The sequence below is a fragment of the Sarcophilus harrisii genome, chromosome 1 (assembly GCF_902635505.1).
Source record: "Sarcophilus harrisii chromosome 1, mSarHar1.11, whole genome shotgun sequence".
Taxonomy (NCBI): domain Eukaryota; kingdom Metazoa; phylum Chordata; class Mammalia; order Dasyuromorphia; family Dasyuridae; genus Sarcophilus; species Sarcophilus harrisii.
In genome coordinates, this window is record NC_045426.1 from 650,313,527 (window position 1) to 650,335,770 (window position 22,244).

At 43.0% G+C, this 22,244-nt stretch overlaps 1 protein-coding gene across 1 annotated transcript in view; it reads left to right on the forward strand.

Moving 5' to 3' along the window:
* Positions 1-5,824: 5,824 nt before the first annotated feature.
* Positions 5,825-22,244, forward strand: part of ADGRE5 (adhesion G protein-coupled receptor E5) — a 33,833-nt gene continuing 17,413 nt past the window's right edge. The window contains exons 1-4 of the mRNA XM_031947706.1: positions 5,825-5,962; positions 11,780-11,830; positions 12,997-13,128; positions 19,522-19,677. Coding sequence (XP_031803566.1) covers positions 5,932-5,962; positions 11,780-11,830; positions 12,997-13,128; positions 19,522-19,677 — 370 coding nt within the window. The 5' untranslated portion in view covers positions 5,825-5,931. The remainder of the gene's footprint in view (positions 5,963-11,779; positions 11,831-12,996; positions 13,129-19,521; positions 19,678-22,244) is intronic.

Consider the following 22,244-nt stretch of genomic DNA (forward strand, 5'->3'; position numbering starts at 1 on the left):
AATATCATATCAAAAAGAGGAAACAATGAGAAAGAAAACAAAGTGCAAGCAAACAACAAAAAAGTGGAAATAACCATGTTGTGGTCCACACTCAATTCTTACAATCCTCTCTCTGCCTGCAAATGGCTCTCTTTATCATAAGATCATTGGAACTGGCCTGAATCATCTCATTGTTGAAAAGAAATGTCTTTTCATGTCTCATCAGAATTGATCATTGTTAATACACATTTCTTTATGAATCATGTTTGGAAGAAAAATTGGAACAAAAGGGGAAAACCATGAGAGAGGAAAAAAAGAAAAAAGTGAACATAGTTGATTTACATTCAGTTCATAGATCTCTCTCTGGATGCAGATGACATTTTCTATCCAAAGCTTTTTGGGATAGCCTTGGATTATTGAACCTCTAAGAAACACCAAGTTTTTTCACAGATGATCATGGCACTTACCACCTCTTCTGTGAAGCCTTCCCTGATCTCCACACTCACTAGTCAGACTCCTTCCATTGTGAGAGAGTACTTACTTACCTTGTATTTATTGGAATATGCTTTGTTTTCCCCGAGTAGATTATAAACTACCTGAAGGAAAAGACTATTTTGTTTTCATCCTCAAAACCAAGTATGGCATCTAGAACTTAGTGGGCATTTATTTAATATTTATTGAGATTTACCTCTCTAAGCAAGTCCTTGAACCTTCCCTCTCCCCTTTTTTTGGTGTCCAAATTTCCTGCAAAGCTGAAATTTCTGAAGTTGGTAGAGTGTGGAGATTGAGGGCTGAGGGTTAGAGTGGGAGTGGAATATTTTAACCTAATCTCTTGGCTCCCTTGAGTTGATTTAATATGAATGTAATGAAGGGCCCAGGTCCTCTGATAGTCTCCTCTGAGACTATGATTTGCCCATCATCAGGAGTCTGGAATTCCCACATCTGACACTAACTGTGAGATCTTGGGAGAGCTGTTTGATTTCTCTGAGTCTGTTTCCTCATCTATAAAATGGGAATAATAACTCCCCCTTCCCTATCTAGCTGGGTTGTTGAATGGATAGTCCTCTGCAAAACTTGAGGCCCTATTTAAAAAAAAAAAAAAAAAGATTTTGATTCTAGTCAGGATTGAGCAGATACCGATTTTGAGTCCTTGGGCTATTTCTGACCACTGTGGAAGCATATGAAGCCTTTTCCCATTTCAGCACAGTCCTGTGAAGTTGATAAGTGGGGCAAGTTATTTCCATAGCAATTTCAGGTTAAGTGACATACCTCAGTTCACACAGCTGGGATTGGAATCCAAACTCTTCTGGCTCCAGGGCTAGGTGTCTTTCCACTGGCTCATGCTGTTGTATGTATCACCCCTGTCCTTCCTTTTCAGTGGGCACAGAGAGCTGAGTGCTGGTATTCCAGGCATCTTAAGAACGGGGAGAAAAATCCAAACAAATGTTTGAGCCCCCTCATCTCCCTCCTCCATTCCTCCCTCCTAACTCATCTTGTTTGCCTTCACTTTCATTTATCACTTTCTCAGGCTACAAGTGAAGGGAAATGTGGTTCTTTGGTGTAAGTTCTGGGTCTTTGAACAGGAGAACTGGAATTTTAATCAATGCTAGATGGTGGAATGAAAAAAGTACTAGATTTGGAGTTGGGGGGAATCTGGATTCTAAGACCAGTTCAGTTGCTTCCTATTCTTGAAACATTAAAGCATCTTTATATTTCAATTTTTGTTTATATAATAAATTTGAAACATATTATTTCTAAGGACCATTTCTACCTCTCAATCCTATGGTCCTATGAACTTTTCATGTCTCTAAATTTTAATCTCCTTGTATCAGGAAGATAGAAAATAACATTGTCCCTGTTGGACAGTGGGCAGGAAGGAGTTAATATGGTTAATATCCAAAAAAAGCTTAGGGATCTCCTGAGTGAGGTTCCCAGGAGGTACCCTTGACCCTGACCTCTAGATTCCCCTCTTTTTGGTGTCTAGATTCTTTGAAGATCTGAAATTCCTAGAGTAAGGGAGCAGACTTCTAAGAATAAGGGCTGGGTAGGGGAAATACTTCAGCCTGTCCCCTTTCTTTCCATTTCAAGCTCCCCACCCACCCAGCTGCCCTCAGCTCTACAGTCCTATTACACCCATACATCACACACGACCAAGTCTATCTTTGAAGAAGATAGCTATGTGAAATGGATAGAGTGCCAAATGTGAAGTCAAAAAGATTAGAATTTAAATTCTGCTTTAAGATATTTAACTTTATGACTCTGGGCAAATTATTTAATTTCACTGAACCTCAATTTACCTATTTGTAAAATTGGGATAACAGCACCTTCCTTATAGGGTTATTTCCAGGATCAGTTAAGATAGTATTTATAAAATTCTATTCAAATGATAATGATGATGACAAAGAGGAAGATGAGGAGGAGGAGGAGAAAAAGGAGGAAAATGTACACCTCCCCCCCTTCTTTTCAAAGAAAAAGGTGGGAATATAGGTACAAAAACATATGGAGGGGAGCAGTTAGATGGCACATTGAATAGAGGAGCATCAGTTCTGAACTCAGGAGGACCTGAGTTCAAATCCAGTGTCAGACATTTAACACTGATTGCCTCTTAAAACACAAAAATCATAGGGGTGTTTTGCATATACTGTCCCACAATCTATGTGTTGATAAATTTTGCTGAATTGTTTTTCTTCTATTTTTTTAAACCTTTGTTTAAAGAGGCAGTTCACTAAATAGGAGAGAGCTGGAAGGATACATTGGAAACATGAAGGTTAGGGAAAAACAAAAGATGTTAATACAAAATAAAAAAGAAAAAGGGGCACAGAGAGGGTCCTCTAGTCTAACCCCAACCTTTTACATAAGCAGAAACTTTGGCCACAAAGCTTGGTGTGTACAGGGCTCAAGTGTACAGGGCGGGAACTCTAGACAAGTATACTTGAAACAAGGTGTTAACTAAGTGGAATTGATGAGATAATGATAAGATAAAGAACTTACTACTTATTAGTATGGTAATGTAATAATTCTCTAGTTCACACATACTCAGTATACTGTAATGATGTAATTGTAATAGGATATTAAACTGGGGACAAAGTCAGACTTGGGGGAGACTGTCAGACTGCTGGAGGAAACTGGCTCAGTGGACACAGACTATAAGAGACAATAAAGACTTTGGACTCTATTCTTGTTCATTCTCGTGGTGTCTATCCTGCTGAGACCAAGGCCCTTCCGGAGGACCTCCAGAAAGCTAGCTGAACACTACACTCAAGGTCACCCAATCACTAGTGTCAAGATCACATTTTATAGACCCAGATCCTCTGACTCTGAATATATACCTGAATATTGATGTCAATATTCTTTGATCTTTTTTCATTACAAATTTAACAAATCCTAACCAATATAAAATTTCAGTACACAAAGGAAAACAGAAAGAAAGATCACTCATGAGTCTGGAAACTTCTAAGAATTTGGCTTTTAAAAGTTTTTATTCACTTCTATAGGCAGCTAGATATTGTAGGTAGAGCACCAGGCTGAGCAGCAGGAAGATCTGAGTTCAAATCCACTCTTGGGCACTAGTTTATGTGATCCAATCAAGTCACTTAACCATGTTTGCCTCAGTTTCCTCACCTGTAAAATGAGCTGGAGAAGGAAATGGCAAAGCACTCCAGTGTCTACTGAGAAAACCAATTGGGGGCTCTTTCATGAAGAGTTAGACTTGACTGAAGAATGACTCAACAACAAACAACAATAGACTTCAACAAAATAGCAATAAAACACCCCTGTTAGTTTGTAACCCCTTTGGAACCTTTTGTTTACTTTTCTGTATTTTTGCAACAGTTTTATTTCCACTCTTAAAAAAAAACAAAAAAAAACGAGTTTCATTTTTTGCATATCTATCATGCCCTATTCTCGAGGGTCCCCTTTTAGTTCCCTAATACTTCTGTGTTATGTAAAGGATATCCTTTACATATCCTGGATGTGTGTGTGTGTGTGTGTGTGTGTGTGTGTGTGTGTGTTGTCTAACATTCAAATCTATGGGTCCATATTTGGGTCCTTCAATGCTGTTTGTATGTGTTGTCCAACATTCAAATCTGTGGGTCCCTGTGTGGGATCCATTAATTCACAATTCCCTGCTCCTGTCCCCAAGAAGCCTTCCCTTGGAACAAATTAATCAAGCACAATAAATCAAAGCACTCACTGGCCAAGTCTAAAAATGTATGTCTCACTCCATACCCAGGATTCCAGTCCATACCTTTGTTGATCATAAATCTCATATATATTAACACGAAAACTCTCTTTTCTTCTCTCCCTCTTTTCTCTCAGTGTCTGTTTCTCTCCCTTTCTTTCCTGTGTCTCTCTATCTCTGTCTCTGTGTGTGTCTATCTTGGTCTCTGTGTGTCTTTCTGTTTCTCTCTTCCCCACCACTCCAGCTCCTCCCGCCCAATGTTTCTGTCTCTGTTCTTCTCTGTCTCAGTCTCTCCATTGTTTCTCTCTTTCTCTCTCTCTCTCTCTCTCTCTCTCTCTCTCTCTCTCTCTCTCTCTCTCACACACACACACACACACACACACACACACACACACGCTCAATATAAATATTCCTTCCTGGATCTGAGAAACCCTTTCTTTGACCCTTTTCTAAAGTCCTTCCTCTCGTTCTGATTTTAAAATTTCTATAGGAAGCTGGATCTGGGATTTCACTAGAATAGGGGATTCCCATATGAGGAAACTTCCTGAACCAATATTTTCTTTTTTTTTTTAATTGAATATTTTTATTTTCAAAACATATGCAAGCATAATTTTTCACCATTGACCCTTGCAAAACCTTATATTCTAATTTCCACCTCCTTTTCCTCACCCCTCCCCTAGATGGCAAGTAATCCAATACCAATATTTTCTCTTGAAAAGAGTTGCCTAAAGTACAAAAAATTAGATGCTTTGACCAGTCACAGTCAGTACTTCTGGACCTAATTCTATATCATTCTAGCTTCAAGGTGCACTCTCTGACTACTATACAACATTGCCTCTGACTTCTAGATTGTCAGGGGGAAGAATGGTTTGTTTTAAAACATGGACATTCCCCACATGGACATTCACTAATGATTCATGAGAAGGTCTCAGCAAACAGAAAGGTACAAACGCCTGGAAGCAATTGGGTATTTCTGTGTGTTTAATTGTTGGAGAAAAATACAAGTCTTAAATATATATGTTATCTCTGTCCTTGCTTGTGTATTTTCATGGACATTCTTCCATGGGTGGTAGCCTGGGTTTGTCTCTGTTTGGGAGCACGTGTCCTGTGTTTATCTGTCTGTCTGTGGCAGTATCCTGTTTATATGTGTGTGCTGTTCAGTGTCTGCAATTGTGTGTCTCTGGGTTTGTGCTATTTTTTGTGTCTCTTTTGTGTTACATGTGCTGCTTTGTTTGTGTGTACTGTGCACCCCGAGTTATGAATATGTGTGTTCTTGTAACTCTCTCTCTGTTTGAGATTGTGCCCTATTCATGAGGTAGTTCCCCAGTACTTCTGTGTTATGTAAAGGCTTTCCTGGATGTGTGTGTGTGTGTGTGTATGTGTGTGTGTGTGTGTGTGTGTGTGTGTGTGTGTTGTCCAGCATTCAAATCTGTGGGTCCCTGTGTGGGTGCTTTAATGCTGTGTGTGTGTGTGCTTGAGCTATGCTGTGCCATGTGCTGTCGGGTTCTGACTGTGTACTCCTGGGCTGGGCTGGGTCTCTGGGAGTCTCATTCCCCCTGCAGGCTGGCCCCATTGGACGAATTCAGGGGAGGGCCCTGTCTGGCAGCCGCCCCTAAATAAAAGCTCAGCCGGAGCCCTGCCCCTCATATCACTCACTCCGACTCTTCCCGCTGCTACCGCCGCCAGCACTGCCACTGAGGACATCCAGGTCCGGCCTCTGGGAGCCAGCGAGCGACCACTCCCGCTCCTCCCCGCCGGGCGGTGGCCCAGTCATGTCAAGCCTTCCCCGAAGCCTCTTTCTGGGTGAGACATTTGTTCCTGACTGCCCTTGGGCTCTGCCAGGGAGGGAGGTGGGGGGATCAACAGTCTGAGGCACATGGGGAGACTGCTCCCAGAAGTAGAAGCTCTTGGAAGGGGAGGGTTCCCTCATTTCTGTCCCATGATTGTGGCCTTTTGCCTTCTGACTCCTGGGCTCTTCCACCATCTGTACCCTGGTCTCTGGCCCCCATCCAGGCCCCTACAACCGCCACCTGCCTCTCCAGCCTCCATTCCTTTCTGTTACCTTCTCTCTCTCCCTGTGTACCACTTTCTGTCCCTTCCTTCCTCTGCCCTCCCCTCCTTTTATCTGCAGCCCTCTGTCCTCCAACCTCCATCTCTCTGTCTCCTCTGTCTTCCAACCTCTTCCCCTTGTCCTATAACTAGCTCCTGATCTCTTGCCTTTGGCCTCTGCCCTGCCAAGCCATGAAGGCAAACTGGTAGTCAGATCAGAGGAGAAAATCATGAGGAACAGGTGCTAGCAGGGTCACACCCTAGGGTGGGACCAGCCAGTGAGGTTCTTTTGATTAGCCTGATGAGGTGAGAATGTAGATACTGGCAGTACCTATAGAGATCACCTCTGGCTTCCTACCATCTTACACCAAGGATTGGTGCCATTCATGGAGGATGAGGAGGATGAGGATAGCCATGGAAGCTCCAAATTCAGAAATTATTCTACCTTCCTCTTCCTCAAGATGTCCCTGGGTAGAAGTGGGGGTTAGGGAAGTGGAAAGAATTAGAATTGAATAGATACACAGAAGTTTGTGAATCAAATCAAGATTGCCCCATTTTGATCGAAGATCCCCTGATCCAAACAGTCCTGTTTGGACATGCTGGAGGTATAAAATGCAAGCAAAAGAACAATGTATTTGTGCTTAGAGGACCTCCATTCAAATCCTGACTTGTTACTTTCTCACCCACTAAGACTAAAGATCTTCCCCAATTTGGCTTTAGTTTCTTAAAATGAGGGAGGACTGTGCCTAGAGGATCTCTTTATGACCCTTCCAGCTCTAAATCCCATCTAGAGGTAGACCCCATCCCTGGAGGGGATAAGACTTCATGAAAGAGAAAGGAAACTGGTCTCAGATTCTGGCTCTTCCATGTAGTTGCTGTGACTCTCGGTAAGTCCCCTCCCAGCTTCGATTTCTTCATGAGTAAGATGGGGACAAAAATGCCTGTCCTGCCTGCCCTGTGACCTTGTGTTAAGAAAGATGCTTTGTCAAACACCGTAGAAACCAATTTAGATTGTTATTTGTGCAGCTCTTACTTTCCTGGGTCATTGGTCTGAATTCACCATATTGTGGCTTCTTGACTTCCCTTTTCTCTCAATCTCCTGAGCCCCACCCCATGAGAACTGTGATGTGAGTCAGCGTTCCCTAGGAACAGAGAAAACAAAGTGAGTGAAAAAACAGTAATTTGGGTACAGGTAGAGATGGGTCCAACCACAGAGACCTACCTTCTCTCCTGCCTCATAGCCCAACCCCCCTCTCCACTTGATGCACTTGGGGTCTCTTCTCAGTTTTGTATATGAGAACCAATTAGAAATTCAAGTCAGAGATTCCAGGTTCAAATCTCTTCAGGTATCCTTTTTCAGCCTTTATTTGGAGGTCTCTGCAATCTCTAATGATCTACTTCATACATTTTATGAGATAGTTCGGAGAATAGAGTGCTAGACCCAGACTCAGGATGAGACCTGAGTTTAAATCCAGAATAAGATATTTATTCGTCCTGTGACCCTGGGTAAACCTCTTAGCCTGTATTTCTCCATCTATAAAATAGGGGTAATAATAACACCTACTTCCTAGGGTTGCTATTGTGAATATTAAATGAAATAATATTTGTAAAACAATCTGCAAACCTCCAAGTCCTACAGAAATGCTGACTTTTGTTTATCATTATGATCTCTCTGAGTTGAGGGCCAGGAGGGAGAGCCAATGTGGTTGGCACATGTGACTGGAAGCTCAGGACACTTTCTCCCTTAAATTTCTAAACTGCTAGAATTAGAAGGGACCATTCAATATGATCCCAACTCCCACATTTAACAAATGGAACTGTACTTTATATACGTTATTCATTTTATTCTCTTAACAGTCAAGTGAAGTTGAAAGAACAGGTTGTATCATCCCATTTTACAGAGACAGAAACTGAAGCTCAGTAAGAATAAGTGATTTGCTGCTGCCATGAGCTAAAATAGTTTTCTTCCTTCCTTTCTTCTTTCTTCCTTCCTGTTTTCTTTCTTCTTCCTTCCTTCCTTCCTTTCCTCCCTCCTTCCATTCCCTTTTTCTTTCTTTATTCCTTCCTTCCTTCCTTTTCTCCCTCCTTCCCTTTCTTTCTTTCTTTTTTTTTCCTTCTTTATCTATCTTGCCCAGGCTAGAAGTATAGTGGCCATTCACACCCAGTCTTATTGGCACAAATGTCTTAATTTCCTTTTGCTGACCTGGGGAGATTTATCCCTTCTTAGGAAACCTGAGGACCTGCCATCTTTGTGTTAGACTTAGTGCAGACACTTGATCAGTTTTAGCCCTAAGATATATATATATATAGGCTAAAAGTGATCAAGTTTTATATATATATATCTTAGAACTTCTGCACTAACTTTAACCTCCCTCAATAGTAGGGATTACAGGTATGCGGAAGAGATGTCTTCTGCAATCTCTTACCAACAAAGAACTTCTATGATACTAGGATCAGAATCAGGTCACCCAGGTAGATAGGAACAGAGTTGGGGCTGGAGCTCAGATCTCCCAATTGCTCTCCATTACACTATGCTGCTGCTCTCTTAGAAGGTATGAATTTGTAAAGTGCTTTAAGATCCTCAGAAGAAAGATGAGAGGGGGTGAGGGAAGGAGAGAGAGAGGGAAGGAAAAGAGAGAGAGTGGGAGGAGGAGAGAGACAGAGACAGATGGGAGGGAGGGGGAAGAGAGAGGGAGGGAAGGAAGAGGAGAGAGAGGGAGGAAAGAGAAAGGGATAGGGAGAGAGAGAAAAAAAGGAATGAGGAGGGAGAGAGCGCATGCAAAGTGACATTTTCTCCCAGTAGATTTTCCAAATTATGCCTAGGACCCATATATGGTACCCTGGCTTGAAAGGTGGAAGTAGGGATGAGGCAGAGGCTTTAGTGGGCCCAGGAAGTAGCTCCAGCCCCAGACAGCCAGGCATGGGGGTAGGGAGAAAAGCAGTAGGTTTTCCTGCCCGCTGAGAGGAAAAGTCTACCAGATGGGCTGGGTGGGGAGACTGGGAGCCAGGGTTCGGCTCCTGTCCCAGCTTCTGTTTGTGGAATTCCCAATTCCTTTTCCAGATGTTGACTAGAGGATCATTCCCATCTGAAGTGGGGCTTGAGGGTGTAGAATCTGGCTTCTATCCTTTCTTTCCCATCCACCTCCAAAATGGCTTCTGCCAGCATCACCACTACTCCCTCCGGCTCCCTCCCCCAGGTTCTTGCCCTTGCCTCCTCCCCCCACCAAACTGAGAAGGGGAGAGGCCCAGGTTGGGGCCTCTACCAGATGTGCCGGAACTGCAAAGACTGGGGGTGGGGATAGTGGACAACAGAAAGACGGCTGGTATTTTCAAACATTTGGCCAAACCCAAGAGCCAGGCTACAGAGAGGGAGCCTAGTGCTGCTCAGGACTCTACTGGAGGGGATGCATTGTGGTGGTAGCGTTGGGGTGGACTCTAAGGACCCAGGTGCCCAGGGTCATCCTTATCCCTCCTCCCTAGCTCCTCACCCTTGGACAGATGGTTAGGAGACAGGGTCAGCCTTACCAAGAAAGCCTAGTGGTCAGTGAGCAGCCCAGAGCTGGAGGACCCATAGTGATCATTGAAGCCACTGCTCTCACCTTACAGAGAAGAAAATGGAGACCCAGAAAGGCAACTAACAAGGTCACACAGCTAATAAGGAGCAGGACTGACATTCAAACTGGATTTTGTCGACTTTAAAACCAATGTTTTTCCCACCAAGTGACCCTGCCCCAGATCTCTCTGCTGGTCACCCAGCCCGGAGGCTTCCAGCTCCGCTGTAGCCCTCCTGGTTCTGGAACTCTGGCTCTAGAATTTCCCTTCCAGCCTGAAACCCACCAGGGGCTCAAGCTGAGAGTGGCCCAGGGTGACTCAGCCAGTCCATTCTGTCCAGGAAATGACTCAGTGCCTGCCTTCCACTCCACCATTCTTCATGATCCCCTTCCCCCAATGCAGTCCCTGAGGATGCCTCTCTCTCCCATCCCTGACAGTTATGGGCCCTCTCCAGACTGGAGATTGATTCTTATCAACCCTCCCTTGGCAGAAGCACAAAATCTCAGAGGCCGCTGTTTCAACCAAGCCTGGATGAGAATCCATAGCTATTGGTTATTAGAGCCCTTGCTTAAAAACTGTCCCAAAATCCCTGGAGAAGTCCATTCAAATTTTGGATGGGATAGTCTCCCTGGGACAGAGGATTTCATCTTGTCCCCACCCCATCCCCACCCCCCACCCGCTCCTTCAGGCTCAAGCCTAAGCATTTAGATATTAATGGAATAAAGGAACAAAATAGCAGCAGTATCAAGAGTTATTAAAGTGCAGCTTCTGGTCCAAATCCTCTATGAGAAAACTGAAGCCCATCTAACTTTTGTTAAATGGCTTTCCCAGGATTACAAAAGTGTCCCCCATTTCCTTTTTCAGCTCATTTTATAGATGAAGAAACGAGATAAAAAGGTCAATGGCTCTGGCTGTCATCTATGAACCTCTGGGCCAAAAGAGCTTTAAAGCAGTTTCCAGGAGAGTGACTGAAGACTTGAGAAACTCTTTTCTGGGACTCTCTTGGTTTTTTTATCTCTGTTTGCCCTCCTGGGCTCTTAGTGATCCATCCAACCAAATGTGGAACTGGGATTTAGGGGCTATCCATTGCCCAGAAGGTGCAGCTGAAACCTAGTGAGGGGAAATGCCCTTGTCACCCAGCTAGATAGAACTCACTCCCGGATTGCTGACTCCTATTCCAGTGTCTTTTTTCCTACCAGTCTAGAACTCTTTCTCTCCCCTTCAGTTTTTCCTCATTTCAAACCCAGGTCTCCTGGCTACCAGTCCAGGCATCTTTCAAATGGAATTCAGCTTCTGCTTTTTTACATTAAACTTCAAGCTCCTCGAGGGCAAGAACGATTTTTTTGGTCTCTTTCTATGTCCTCGTGTCTACCACAATGCCTGGCACATAGTAGGTGCTTAATAAATGTCTATTAATGGATTGATTAGATTGAAGCAAGAAACCTAGGTTTGGAGTCAGAAGACTCAGATTTTAAAGAGGCAAAGCCAAGATGGGAGAGTAAAAGCAGAAGACATGGGTTAGAATCCTGCCTCTCCCACCTCTTGTCTGTGTAACCTTAAGCAAGTCATTTCCCTTCGCTTTGAGTCTCAGTTGCTCAAACTGTTAAAAGCAAAGTTTTAACTAGATTTTCCTAAAGGTCCCTTCCAAGTTCAAATCCCATCATGACTCCCCAGTTCCCACAGAACAGGGGAAGACTAGGTCCTAGAATTGTGCTAGCAGGACCTTGTGATAGATCTAGCCCAGACCCTTCTTTGTACAGATGGGGAAAGAGGGAGCACTCTCAGCCCCACCTGAGGAAGGTTCACGTCCTCACAGCCCCTGCCCTGTGGGGACATGACAAGCCTGGCCCTTTATTCCTTTCTTTCCTTGGAGCCAGAGGCCTGGGTTGGAATCCTTGCACTACTGAGTAATTCTGGGATGGAAACAAGTGTATCGTGGGGCTTCCCAGGGCCTTGACATCTTTGGGGATTGGGGCAAACAGTCACTAAACTCCCATATTCCCCCTCTCTCTATTTCAGGGCTCTGTGTCCTGGTCCTTTTGAAAATTGCTGTGTTCCAGAACACCAAAGGTAAGTGTGCTGGGACCCCACCTGAGCTGTAGCTGAAGACTGAGGGAAGCCCGACCAGGGAAGGGAAGGGCAGGGTCTGAGCTGGGGAGAGGGACAGGGAGAAGCTTCCCTTACAACTCTACAGACCACACTGTTGAGGTTGAGAAGGGGGGACCCCCAAAAGTCCCAGATTGGTGTCACGAGGTGTCTCAAAAGAATTCGCAGGCTTGAACCCATCTCCTAGTAAGAGGCAAAGTTTTATTGAAAGTAATGGTACACCATACAAAGCTGACTGAATTGTAAGGGAATTCAGTAAAGAAACAGAAGCAAAAGAGATATTTTTATTCAGCTTCTAACATAGATATGCTAATTCTGTAGCTCAAGGGGAGGGCTAAGGAGTAATCTCCAGATGAATTGAGGGTGATCTCTGAAATTTGATGATCACTGACTAGATCATCAGTCAGCAATGAACTGAGAAATAGTCTATTCAGAATCAGACAGATTGGGCATGGGGCTTTCCTGAGGCCGACTCCAAAACCAAAATATTTAGGATTTTCTGACTCACTGCCAGAACAGAGACCTCCCAAGGTCAGGGGACCACAAAATCATATTACATCACCATCAAGTTCCTGAGGTTATATCTCTCCTCCAGTGTCTGCCATCCTGACTTGAGATTGAATCCCTGCTCTGTTACTGTCTAGCTGTGATCAGAGCAAGCCAGGACCTCAGTTTCCTGATCTGTAAAATGGAGGTGATAATACTTGTGCCATGTACCTCACAGAGTAGTCAAGAAAGCATTTAATAAGCTTTAAGTGGTAGTAGAAATGTGTTGTCTTTTTAAAAATTATTAACCTCAATACATCTTCCTCGCCCCAATTAAATCATGAGGAAAAATAAACTATTGTTGGTCTCCCTCCTCTTATCTGCAAGTTTTTCGGTGGCCAGTTAGGTGAGTTCCTAAGGTTTGGACTCCCCAGTTCCCCCACCCCCAATCAAGTGTAGACATGAAGCTAACAGAATATAATAAGGGCTATTCCCATTGGAACATCTGTAAGTTTCTCACCTGTACAATGTGGTTAATGATCACTATGTTTCATACATTACAGGGATGTTGTGGCAAATATACTTTATAAACTTTAAAGTCTTATGGAAGCACAGTTATGACAATATTTTATTCTTCTGACTAGATTCTCAATGTCGTCGTAGAGGGTGTCCCCAAAATGCCATTTGTGTCAACAAGACCCACTGTGCCTGTGAGGATGGATTTGTTACTACGAGTGGGGAGAAATACTTCAGTGACTTTCTGGAGATCTGTGACGGTAAAGACACCACGCCCACATTAGTCCAAGGGTTGGGAACAAGAAAGAGGGAGCAGCTGAGTGAGAGGGAGGGGGATGCAAGGAACCCTGTTTAGTGGCTGCTTTTGGAAAAGAGGGAAAGTGGAGGAGGCAGGAGATGGGGGAGAAGGGAAGAGGGAAGGGGAGAAGCAGCAGCTAAAGGAGGGTAACCTGGTGGCAATGGGGTCAGGATGCTGGTGAACCCCAGTCGCAGGATCTCATACTGCTGTCCCACTTGCTGTGATCCTCTCAGTCATATCAATGCCTCGGCTTCTCCACTGAGAAAATGGTCACTATGCTTGGTGATTAAAGCGATAACTCCATTGGATCTGTGATGTCATCAATGTGGATATTCCCACCAATAAAGCAGCCTTCCCTTCCACGCCTTCCCACTTTGATGATCCTCTTATCCGATCCTGTCCTGGAGTTGGACACAAACAGCCTTGTGGTTCTTCCCAAGATGCTTGAGACCTTTCTCACTTTCTCTTGAAAAAAGAGGAGATTTATGTTATTTTTTGATGTGACTAGCTATGTGGCCTTGAGCAGGTCACCCCACTCTGTTTGCCTGCATTTACCCAACTGTAAAAAAGAGACCATAATGCACCCACCTCGAAGGGTTATTGTAAGCATCGAATGAAATCATATTTGTAAAAAGTACCTGGCACATAGTAGGTGCTGTATAAATGCTTATCCCCTCCCCATCACCACCACCATGCTACTCTCTATATCTTTGTATCTGATATACATCTGAAATCTTCAAGGATTCTTATGTTCTTACATCCAACCCAATACTGAGAGAGTGTTAGCTTATAAAGTATGGACTTTTGTTCAAGGGAAAAGATGGAGATTGTTAGTTTATTGAAGATAATCCAGCCTACTCTCCTTTTTTAATTTAATTCTAGGCCCAACTCACTGTCTATATGTGTTGTCTATCCCAGGTGTACAGGACTGATGGACAAGCTGGACAGGTTGTCCATATTCCTGGAGGTCACAGTTTGGGCAATAGACATGCTTCAGCCACCTAGTCTTTTCTGTGTGGATGAATGGTCAGGTCAAATTCTTTTGAGTGATTATATATTGGAGAAAAGCAAAGAAGTGTACCATAGACCCTGCCTTCAAGGAGTTTATGATCAACTAGAAAGTCACAAATAACTAAAATACAAAGAAGACTGCGGTAGGGCCCCTCCTCCTCAAAAGGCAAAAAATGTGTGTGGACAAATTTTAATGGGCCAAGTAAATCAGGGAAGATTCCTGTAGAATGTAGCTCTTTGGGGACAGCAGGACTGTTTTGGTTTTGTCCTCAGTGCCTGGCATATATTAGGTATTCAGTTAGTGCTTGTTGAATTGAACTGAACAGAAGAAAATCCATACAAGAGGCAATGTGCTCCAGGCAAGAGTCACAGCCTAAGTAAATGTTTAAAGGCAGAGCATGACAGGATGAGGAGAAGCAATGTTTCCTAACCTTGGCTCATGTTAGTATACTTTTCCTACTCTAAAAAATATTTACTCTAAAAATTTTAAGATAAAGCCACTTATATTCTTAGAGAGCTGCTTAATACATTAAGTAGTTAACTGGCTTTGCCAGGATCATACAGCAACATGTGTCAGAGGCAGAACTTGAATCCGGGTCTTCTGGCTCCAAGGTAGCACTTTGTCCATTACAATGTCCTTGCTACTCTTAAGAACACCAGTGAAACATTTACAATCGAAAGAATGAAGCCCAAAGAGTATATGCTTGAGGTGCTGGTAAACAGAGTGGATAGAACATTGAACCCCGAATCAGAAAAACCTGAGTTCAAATTCACTTGCCCATGCTTTGTGACCCTGGGCAAGTCAGTTAACTTTTGCCTATCTTAGTTTCATAAATTGAAAAATGGGGATAATAATAGTACCTAATTCCCAGATTGTTGTGAGAATCAAGTGAGATAATATTTGGGTTTTTAAAAAATATATATATTTCATATTTTATTTTTACCCAGTATGTGTTTTTTTTCCTTTCCTCTTTTTTTTTTTTTTTTTTTTTTCGCTGAGGCAGTTGGGGTTAAGTCACTTGCCCAAGGTCACACAGATACCTTCCCCAGTATATGTAAAAACACTTTTTAACATCTGTTTTTAAGACTTGGAATTCCAAATTGTTTTAATTTGCATTTCTCCAATCTCTCATCTCCAATGAGTAAGAACATTTGACTACTTCATCTGAAAACTGTTCATATCTTTTGATCATTTATCAGTTAGGAATGGCTGTTATTTTTATAAATTCAATTCAGTTCTTTACATGTTTAAGAAATGAGGTCTTTATCAGAGAAACTTGCTTCAAATTTTTTTTTACAATTACTCTAATTGTATTTCCCTCCTTCCCACCCTCCCGCTCCACTTATTCTATTCTCTTCTCCTTTTACCCTGATCTTTCTCAAAAGTGTTTTGCTTTTGCCTAGCTTCCCCAATATAACCTCTTTTCTGTCACTTTTTCCCTCATCTCTTATCCCCTTCCCCTCCAACTTTCCTGTTGGGTAATACAGATTTCTATCTGAAGTGTGTATGTTATTCCTTCTTTGAGCCAATTCTGATGAGAGTAAGTAAGGTTCATTCACTCCCCTTCACCTCCTCACTTGTCTCCTCCACTGAAAAAAAAGCTTTTTCTTGCCTCTTTTATGTGAGACAGTTTGTCCTCTTCTGTCTCTCCCTTTCCATTTTTCCATTCTTCTCATCCCTTAATTTTATTTTTTTTAAAGATACTAACCGTTGATATTCAACTCACACCTGTGTCCTCTGTCTATATATACTCTTTCCAACGACCTTAATAACGAGAAAATTCTTATGAGTTACAAGTATCTTCTTCCTATGTAAGAATGTGAACAGTTTAGCCTTATCAAGTCCCTTATGATTTCCCTTTCCTGTTTAGCACTTTATGCTTCCTTGAGTTTTGTATTTGAAAGTCAGATTTTCTATTCAGGTCTGGTCTTTTCATTAAGAATGGTCGAAAGTCCTCTATTTCACTTAATGCTCATTTTTCCCTTGAAGAATTATACTTAATTTTGCTGATTAGGTGTTTCTTGGTAGTAATCCTAGTTTCTTTGCTCTCTGGAATATCATATTCTAAGCCTGCTGATCCTTTAAGGTAGAAGTTGATTAATCTTGTATTTGTTGAATTCTAATTTTTAAGGAATTATTTTCTTCAGTGACCTTTTGTACTTCCTTTTCCATTTGGCCAATTCTGCTTTTTAAAGAGTTTTTTTTTTTTCCTTCAGTGAATTTCTGTGTTTTTTTCAATTTGGCCAGTTCTGCTTTTTAATGCATTCTCCTCCTCATTGGCTTTTTTTTTTTTTTTTAATCTCCTTTACCATTTGGCCTACTCTACTTTTAAAATGTTATTTTCTTCAGTTTTTCCAGCTAATGACTCATTTTCCACTCTTTTTTTTTTTTTTTTTTTTTTGCATCACTGTCATTTCTCTTCCAATTTGTCCTCTGCCTCTCCTACTTGATTGTCAAAATCCTTTTTGAGCTCTTTCGTGGTCTGAAACCAAATCATATTTTTCTCAGAGGCTTTGAATGTGGTTATGTAGATAACTTTGTTTTCTTCTTCTGAGTGTATGTTTTGAAGTTCTTTGTCACCATAGTAACTTTCTATGATCAGACCTTTTTTTCTGTTCTTTGTTCATATTTCTAACCTATTTCTTGACTTCTAGCTCTTTGTAAAAATAGGGTTTTGCTTCCAGGTTGGAGAGTGCAATGTCCCAATTTTAGGGGGTTTTCTGCAGCTGTTTTCAGAAATACTTCTAGGGACTTACTTCTAAGTTTTCAGTTCTTCCAAGGTTGTATCTTCTAAGGAGAGGTTTCTTTACGATTCTTCTGGCCTGTACTCTGGTCTATGAGTGACTACAAACACTATTTTCTGCCCTGAACCTGTGAGGAGAATCCCCCCTCCACTGTGGCCAAGAACTCCGGTATGCTAGTACTCCCCCTCACTTTGGGACTGCCACTCAGGACTGAAACTCGTATCCAAGTATAGGCTAAGTCTTGTGTCAGTGCTAGCAAAGAGATCCCTGTAATCTTGTGACCAGTTGTTCTAGTCTTATTGCCATCTTTGGGTTGAGAGCTACTGAAGCAGTTGCCACCACTGATAATTCAGTGGCTCCCAAACCCTGGTTCCTGGTCTGGTCTGTGCTGACACAGCCTGGGCTGGACTGCGCTCTACTCCCACCCTGGTTTAACAAGCCTTTCCTATCAGTTATCTTGAGCTAGAAAATCGTTTCAGCCCATCTTTCTTTCTTTTTTTTTTCTTTCTTTTTTTTTTTTTTTTTGGTAGGTCCTAATGCTCTAGAATTTGTTCAGAACCCTTATTTTAAGGTATTTGGAAAAGTTTGGGGGAGAATCCAGCCAGTCCTTGCCTTTCCTCCACCATCTTAGCTCCATGAGATAATATTTGTAAAATGCTTTGTAAATCCTAAAGTATTATATAAATGCTAGCTATAGTTATAATTTTTATCCATAGACAGGATGTAAGTAGCTGCCGAAGACAGATGTGATCACTGAGAGGGCACAGTGGTGATGGAGACAATGGAAAGAGTATTGTTCCTAAAGTCAGAGAAGGCAGAATCAAATCCCGCCTTTAATGCTTACTGGCTGTGTCATCCTGGATGAGTTACTTCCCTCCATGGGCTTCCCTTTCTTTATCTGTAAATGGGGGAAGTCAGAATGATCCCTCCAGCTCTAAGCATGTAATTCCATCTCCTGGATTCAATTCATGTTAACTGACTTTAGCTAGGTTTTCCTTGATAGACAATAGTGCTTTTACTCTCTCTCTCTCTCTCTCTCTGGTCTCTCTCTCTTTCTTTGTCTCTGTCTCTCTCTTGTCTCTCTCTCTGTGTTTCTCTTTGTATCTCTCTATGTGTCTCTCTCTATTTCTCTCTCTCTCTCTCTGATCTCTCTCTGTGTTTCTCTGTCTCTCATCTCTCTCTGTGTGTCTCTCTTTGTATCTCTCTCTGTTTCTCTCTCTCTGGTCTCTCTCTCTCTCTCTCTCTCTCTCTCTCTCTCTCTCTCTCTCTTTCTGTCTCTGTCTCTCTCGTCTCTCTCTCTCTGTGTCTCTTTGTATCTTTCTCTGTGTCTCTCTCTGTTTCTCTCGTCTCTATCTCTCTTTGGTCTCTCTCTTTCTGTCTCTGTCTCTCTCGTCTCTCTCTGTGTGTCTCTCTTTGTATCTCTCTGTGTGTCTCTCTCTGTCTCTCTCTCTCTCTCTGTCTCTCTCCCTCTGTCTCTCTCGGTTTCTCTCTCTCTCTCTCTCTCCCCTCGGTCCCCCAAGTGCAGTAGCCACTCATAGTCCCCATCCCATCACTGATTTATTAGCAGAGGACTTTTCTCCTGTTCCATTTCTTTCCTGGGCCAGCTTTCCCCTCCCTAGGCAGCCTGGCAACCCTCTCCAACTAGGAATTCCTATATTGGTGCCAGACTTGGTGTGGACACTCCACTGACTTTAACCTTCCTGTAGCTCAGAACTCCAGAACTCTAGAGATTCACTGCAGCCACCCTTTCAGGTACTGCAGGTCATCCTACCTGGCTAAGCCTTTTATTTGTCCACAATTTGATCTCTGTAATGCTTCTAAAGCTTCTAACCTTCTAAAACCTTGCCCTATCTCCTTAAAACCCTCATGGCCATGACCTCCTGGGTCTTAACAGAGAACCTGGCCTTCTACTCCCCTGAGAAGATCAAAGCTGCCTTTCCACAGCTTCCTTATCTCCTGGACATCATGCCTCCCAGACCCATCCTCTGTTCTTGTTCCTCTGTTTCTGGGGAAGGGATGGCTCCTTTCCTTGCCAAGCCCAGACCCTTTACTTATGCCCTCCATCTTATTTTCTGTCATCTCTCCAGGAGCTGGCCCTGGAGACCTTAACCCTCCCCTCCCCTCCCCTCCAAATCATCAGCCTCTCCCTAACCACTGACTCCTTCCCTGCTGCTTATAAACACCTAGATTTTCTCCATCCTTAGAAATCCCTGCCTCCAAACACCTCTGGTTACTATACCATATCTTATTTTCCTTTAACTGTCAGAGTCCTGAAAAGAGTTGTCTGTACTTATATGTCAGCAGGAATATCTCATGAGAGGATAGATGCGACTTGCCACTGTCCCTGAACTGACCTCCTTCCATTTTGCTGATCTTTTCCTTTCTTTTTTCTATTCTCTTTTTTCCTTTATTCCTTTTCTTTTTTCATTCAACAAGCATTTCTTTTCTCTTCTTCCCACTCCCTTAGAAAAGAAATTTAAAAAAAAAAGCTTTTGTAATAAACATCATTCTGTAGTCACATGAAACAAAATTCCTACATTGGCCATGTGCAAAAAAATGTATGTTTCATTTCTTCTTTTCTTTGCTTCTTATGTTGCAGATGTTAATGAATGTGTACCACCCATTAAAATCTTTTGTGGTATGAATGCAGACTGTGTTAATACATATGGAAGCTACCACTGCACCTGCATCCCTGGATATGCACTTCCTTCTGGGGAGAAAAACTTCCCAAATGCTTCTATGAACAACTGTCAAGGTAAAAAAAAACAAAACAAGAAAATCCTGCATCCTTTGTCTAGCTGGAGAATCTGCTGAGGCTGAGGGCAGAGAAGTCCCTCCTGCATGGGCCCTTCCCCTCCCTGACTCAGGCCTCTGTTCATTGTCCTTAGCTCCTTCCTACATGGGCCACCTCTGTCTGGCCAGTGCCCTTTACCTGCTCATAGAGACCACCTCTGACCTTCCCCTTCCCCTTGCTGTGGGGTAGACCAGCTCCCCGCTCTCTGATTTCCATCTGCCATTTTTCCCTTTCCCACCAATATTTCCCACAAATACCCCAATGTTTAAGGAGGGGAGATGGAATTTGTCCATTTCTTTGAGGAAATGTACTGCAAGCTGACTTTGGAAATGAGTTATGAAGGTTTTATGCAGGATTTTCTCCTGACATTGGCCTTTGGGGGAGACACCAAAGAAACTAGAAGTTCAAGCTTGGGTAAAAGCAGAAGCATCTGGTCACTAAGGAGAAGGCTGTGGGAGTCCTCTGCCAATGTGCAAGAGAAGCCATCTATGAAGCGTTTATCATGCACCGGCAATTCAATAAATATTGGCAAAAAATGCAAAGAGAGAAGAGAGAGACAGAGATGGGGGGAAGGGACAGGGAGACAGAGACAGAGGGAAAGAGAAGGGAGAGACAGAGACAGACAGATAGACAGACAGAGAGAACGACCATCTCCAGCCTTCAAGAAACTTCTATTTTAAACATTCAGGGAATAGAGGCCTAGGGACTTAAGCCTCAAATTCAATGACCCTGGAACTAGAGCAAGGGGGAGGGAATTAGGAAGAATTCCAGTAGAATAGAAGCTCTTTGGGGACAAGGCCTTGTATCCTCTGGATCTGGCACACAGGAGGCACTCAGTTATTGTCTGTTGGATTAAACTGGACAGGAAAGGATCCTAACAGGCAGGGATGAGGAGGCAATGTGCTCCAGGCAGGAGGCACAGCCTGGGTAATAGAGGCAGGACATAACAGGATGTGAAGGAGAGGCAGGGTTTCCCAATCATGGCTCAAGGCAGAATGCTTTTCTCACTCTACCAAACATTTACTCATAAATTCTTACTCAGTGCCACTTATAGTCTTAGAGCTGTTTAGAGCAGTGAGAGGCTAATAATATTCCCAGGATCATCCAACTAAGTAGGTCTTCTGGCTCCAAGGCCAGCAATCTGTCCCTACAATGTTCTTGTCTAAGAACACTAGAAAGCCAATCGGAATCCAAAGAACATGAATCCCAGAGAGCTTGTGAAGGAAGAAATCAGAATGGTCCCTCCAGCTCTGAGTATGTGATCCCCTAATCTGGATCAAACCCCTGTTGTCTGGTTTTAACTGGACTTCCCCTGCTAGACAATAGTACTTTTATTCTCTCTTTTCATTTCATTTCTTTTATTCATTCTTCATTCATTCTCTCCTTCCCTCATTCCTTATTTTTTTTCCCTCCTTGCTATGTTTTCCTTCCCTTCTTTTGTTTTTTCTTTCTTCTTTCCTTTCTTCCTAACTTCATTCTTTCTCCTTTCTTCCTCTTTTTTCTTTCTTACTCTCTCCCTTCCTTCCTTCCTTCCTTCTTTTCTCCTTCCATCCCTCCTTTTCTTCCCTCCTTTCTCTTCTTTCTTTCTCTGTTTCTCTCTTACTTTTTCATCTCTCTGTGTCTGTCTCTCTCTCTCTCCCTCTCCCTTTCTCTGTCTCTCTCTTTTTCTTCCTTTCTTTCTTTTTCATTCTCCCTCTGTCTTCCATTCTTACCAGGCTGGAAATTCAGCAGGCATTCATGGTCCCAAATTCCACAACTGATTTATTGGTGGAGGGGTTTTCTCCTGTTCCATTTCCTACCTGGGCCAGCTTGCCCCACCCTAGGCAACCTGGAAGCCCTCCCCACCCAGAAACTACTTTCATTGGTGCCAGACTAAGTGTGGACTTAAACTCTCCTGTAGCTCAGAACTTCAGAGCTCAAGAGATCTCAGCCTCCCTCTCAGATAACAAGGATCACAGGGCATCCTATCTAGCTAAGCCATTAATTTTCCACAGTGTAATCTTTGTAATGTTTCAGAAGCTTTAGGGGCAACCAGATGTCTCAATGGATAGAACACTAGCCCTGGAGTCAGGAGGATTTGAGTTCAAATCCAGCCAAATGTCAGAAGGTCCTATGTGACCCTGGGCAAGGGACTTAACCCCAACTGCCTTGCTATCTTGTCTCCTGGACATCGTGCCCCCCAGACCTATCCTCTTCTTCTGTTCCTCTGTTTCTGGGGAAGAAATGTCTCCTTTCCTTGCCAAGGCCAGCCCCTTTACTTGTGTCCTCCATCTTTATGCCCTTTTATGTCTCCAGGAGCTGACTCTGGAGGCCATGACCTGATTCTCCCCCTCCAAATCACCAGCCTGCTGCCTGCAAACACCCAGATCTCCCCCATCCTTAGAAATCCTTGTCTTGACCACCTCAAGTTACCATATCATATCTTATAAAGAGCTTTCTGTATTTATGTCAGCAGAAATATTCCCAGATAGAATTCAGAGATGAGGCTTGCTACTGTCCCTGAACAGATGCCCTTCCATTACCTTACT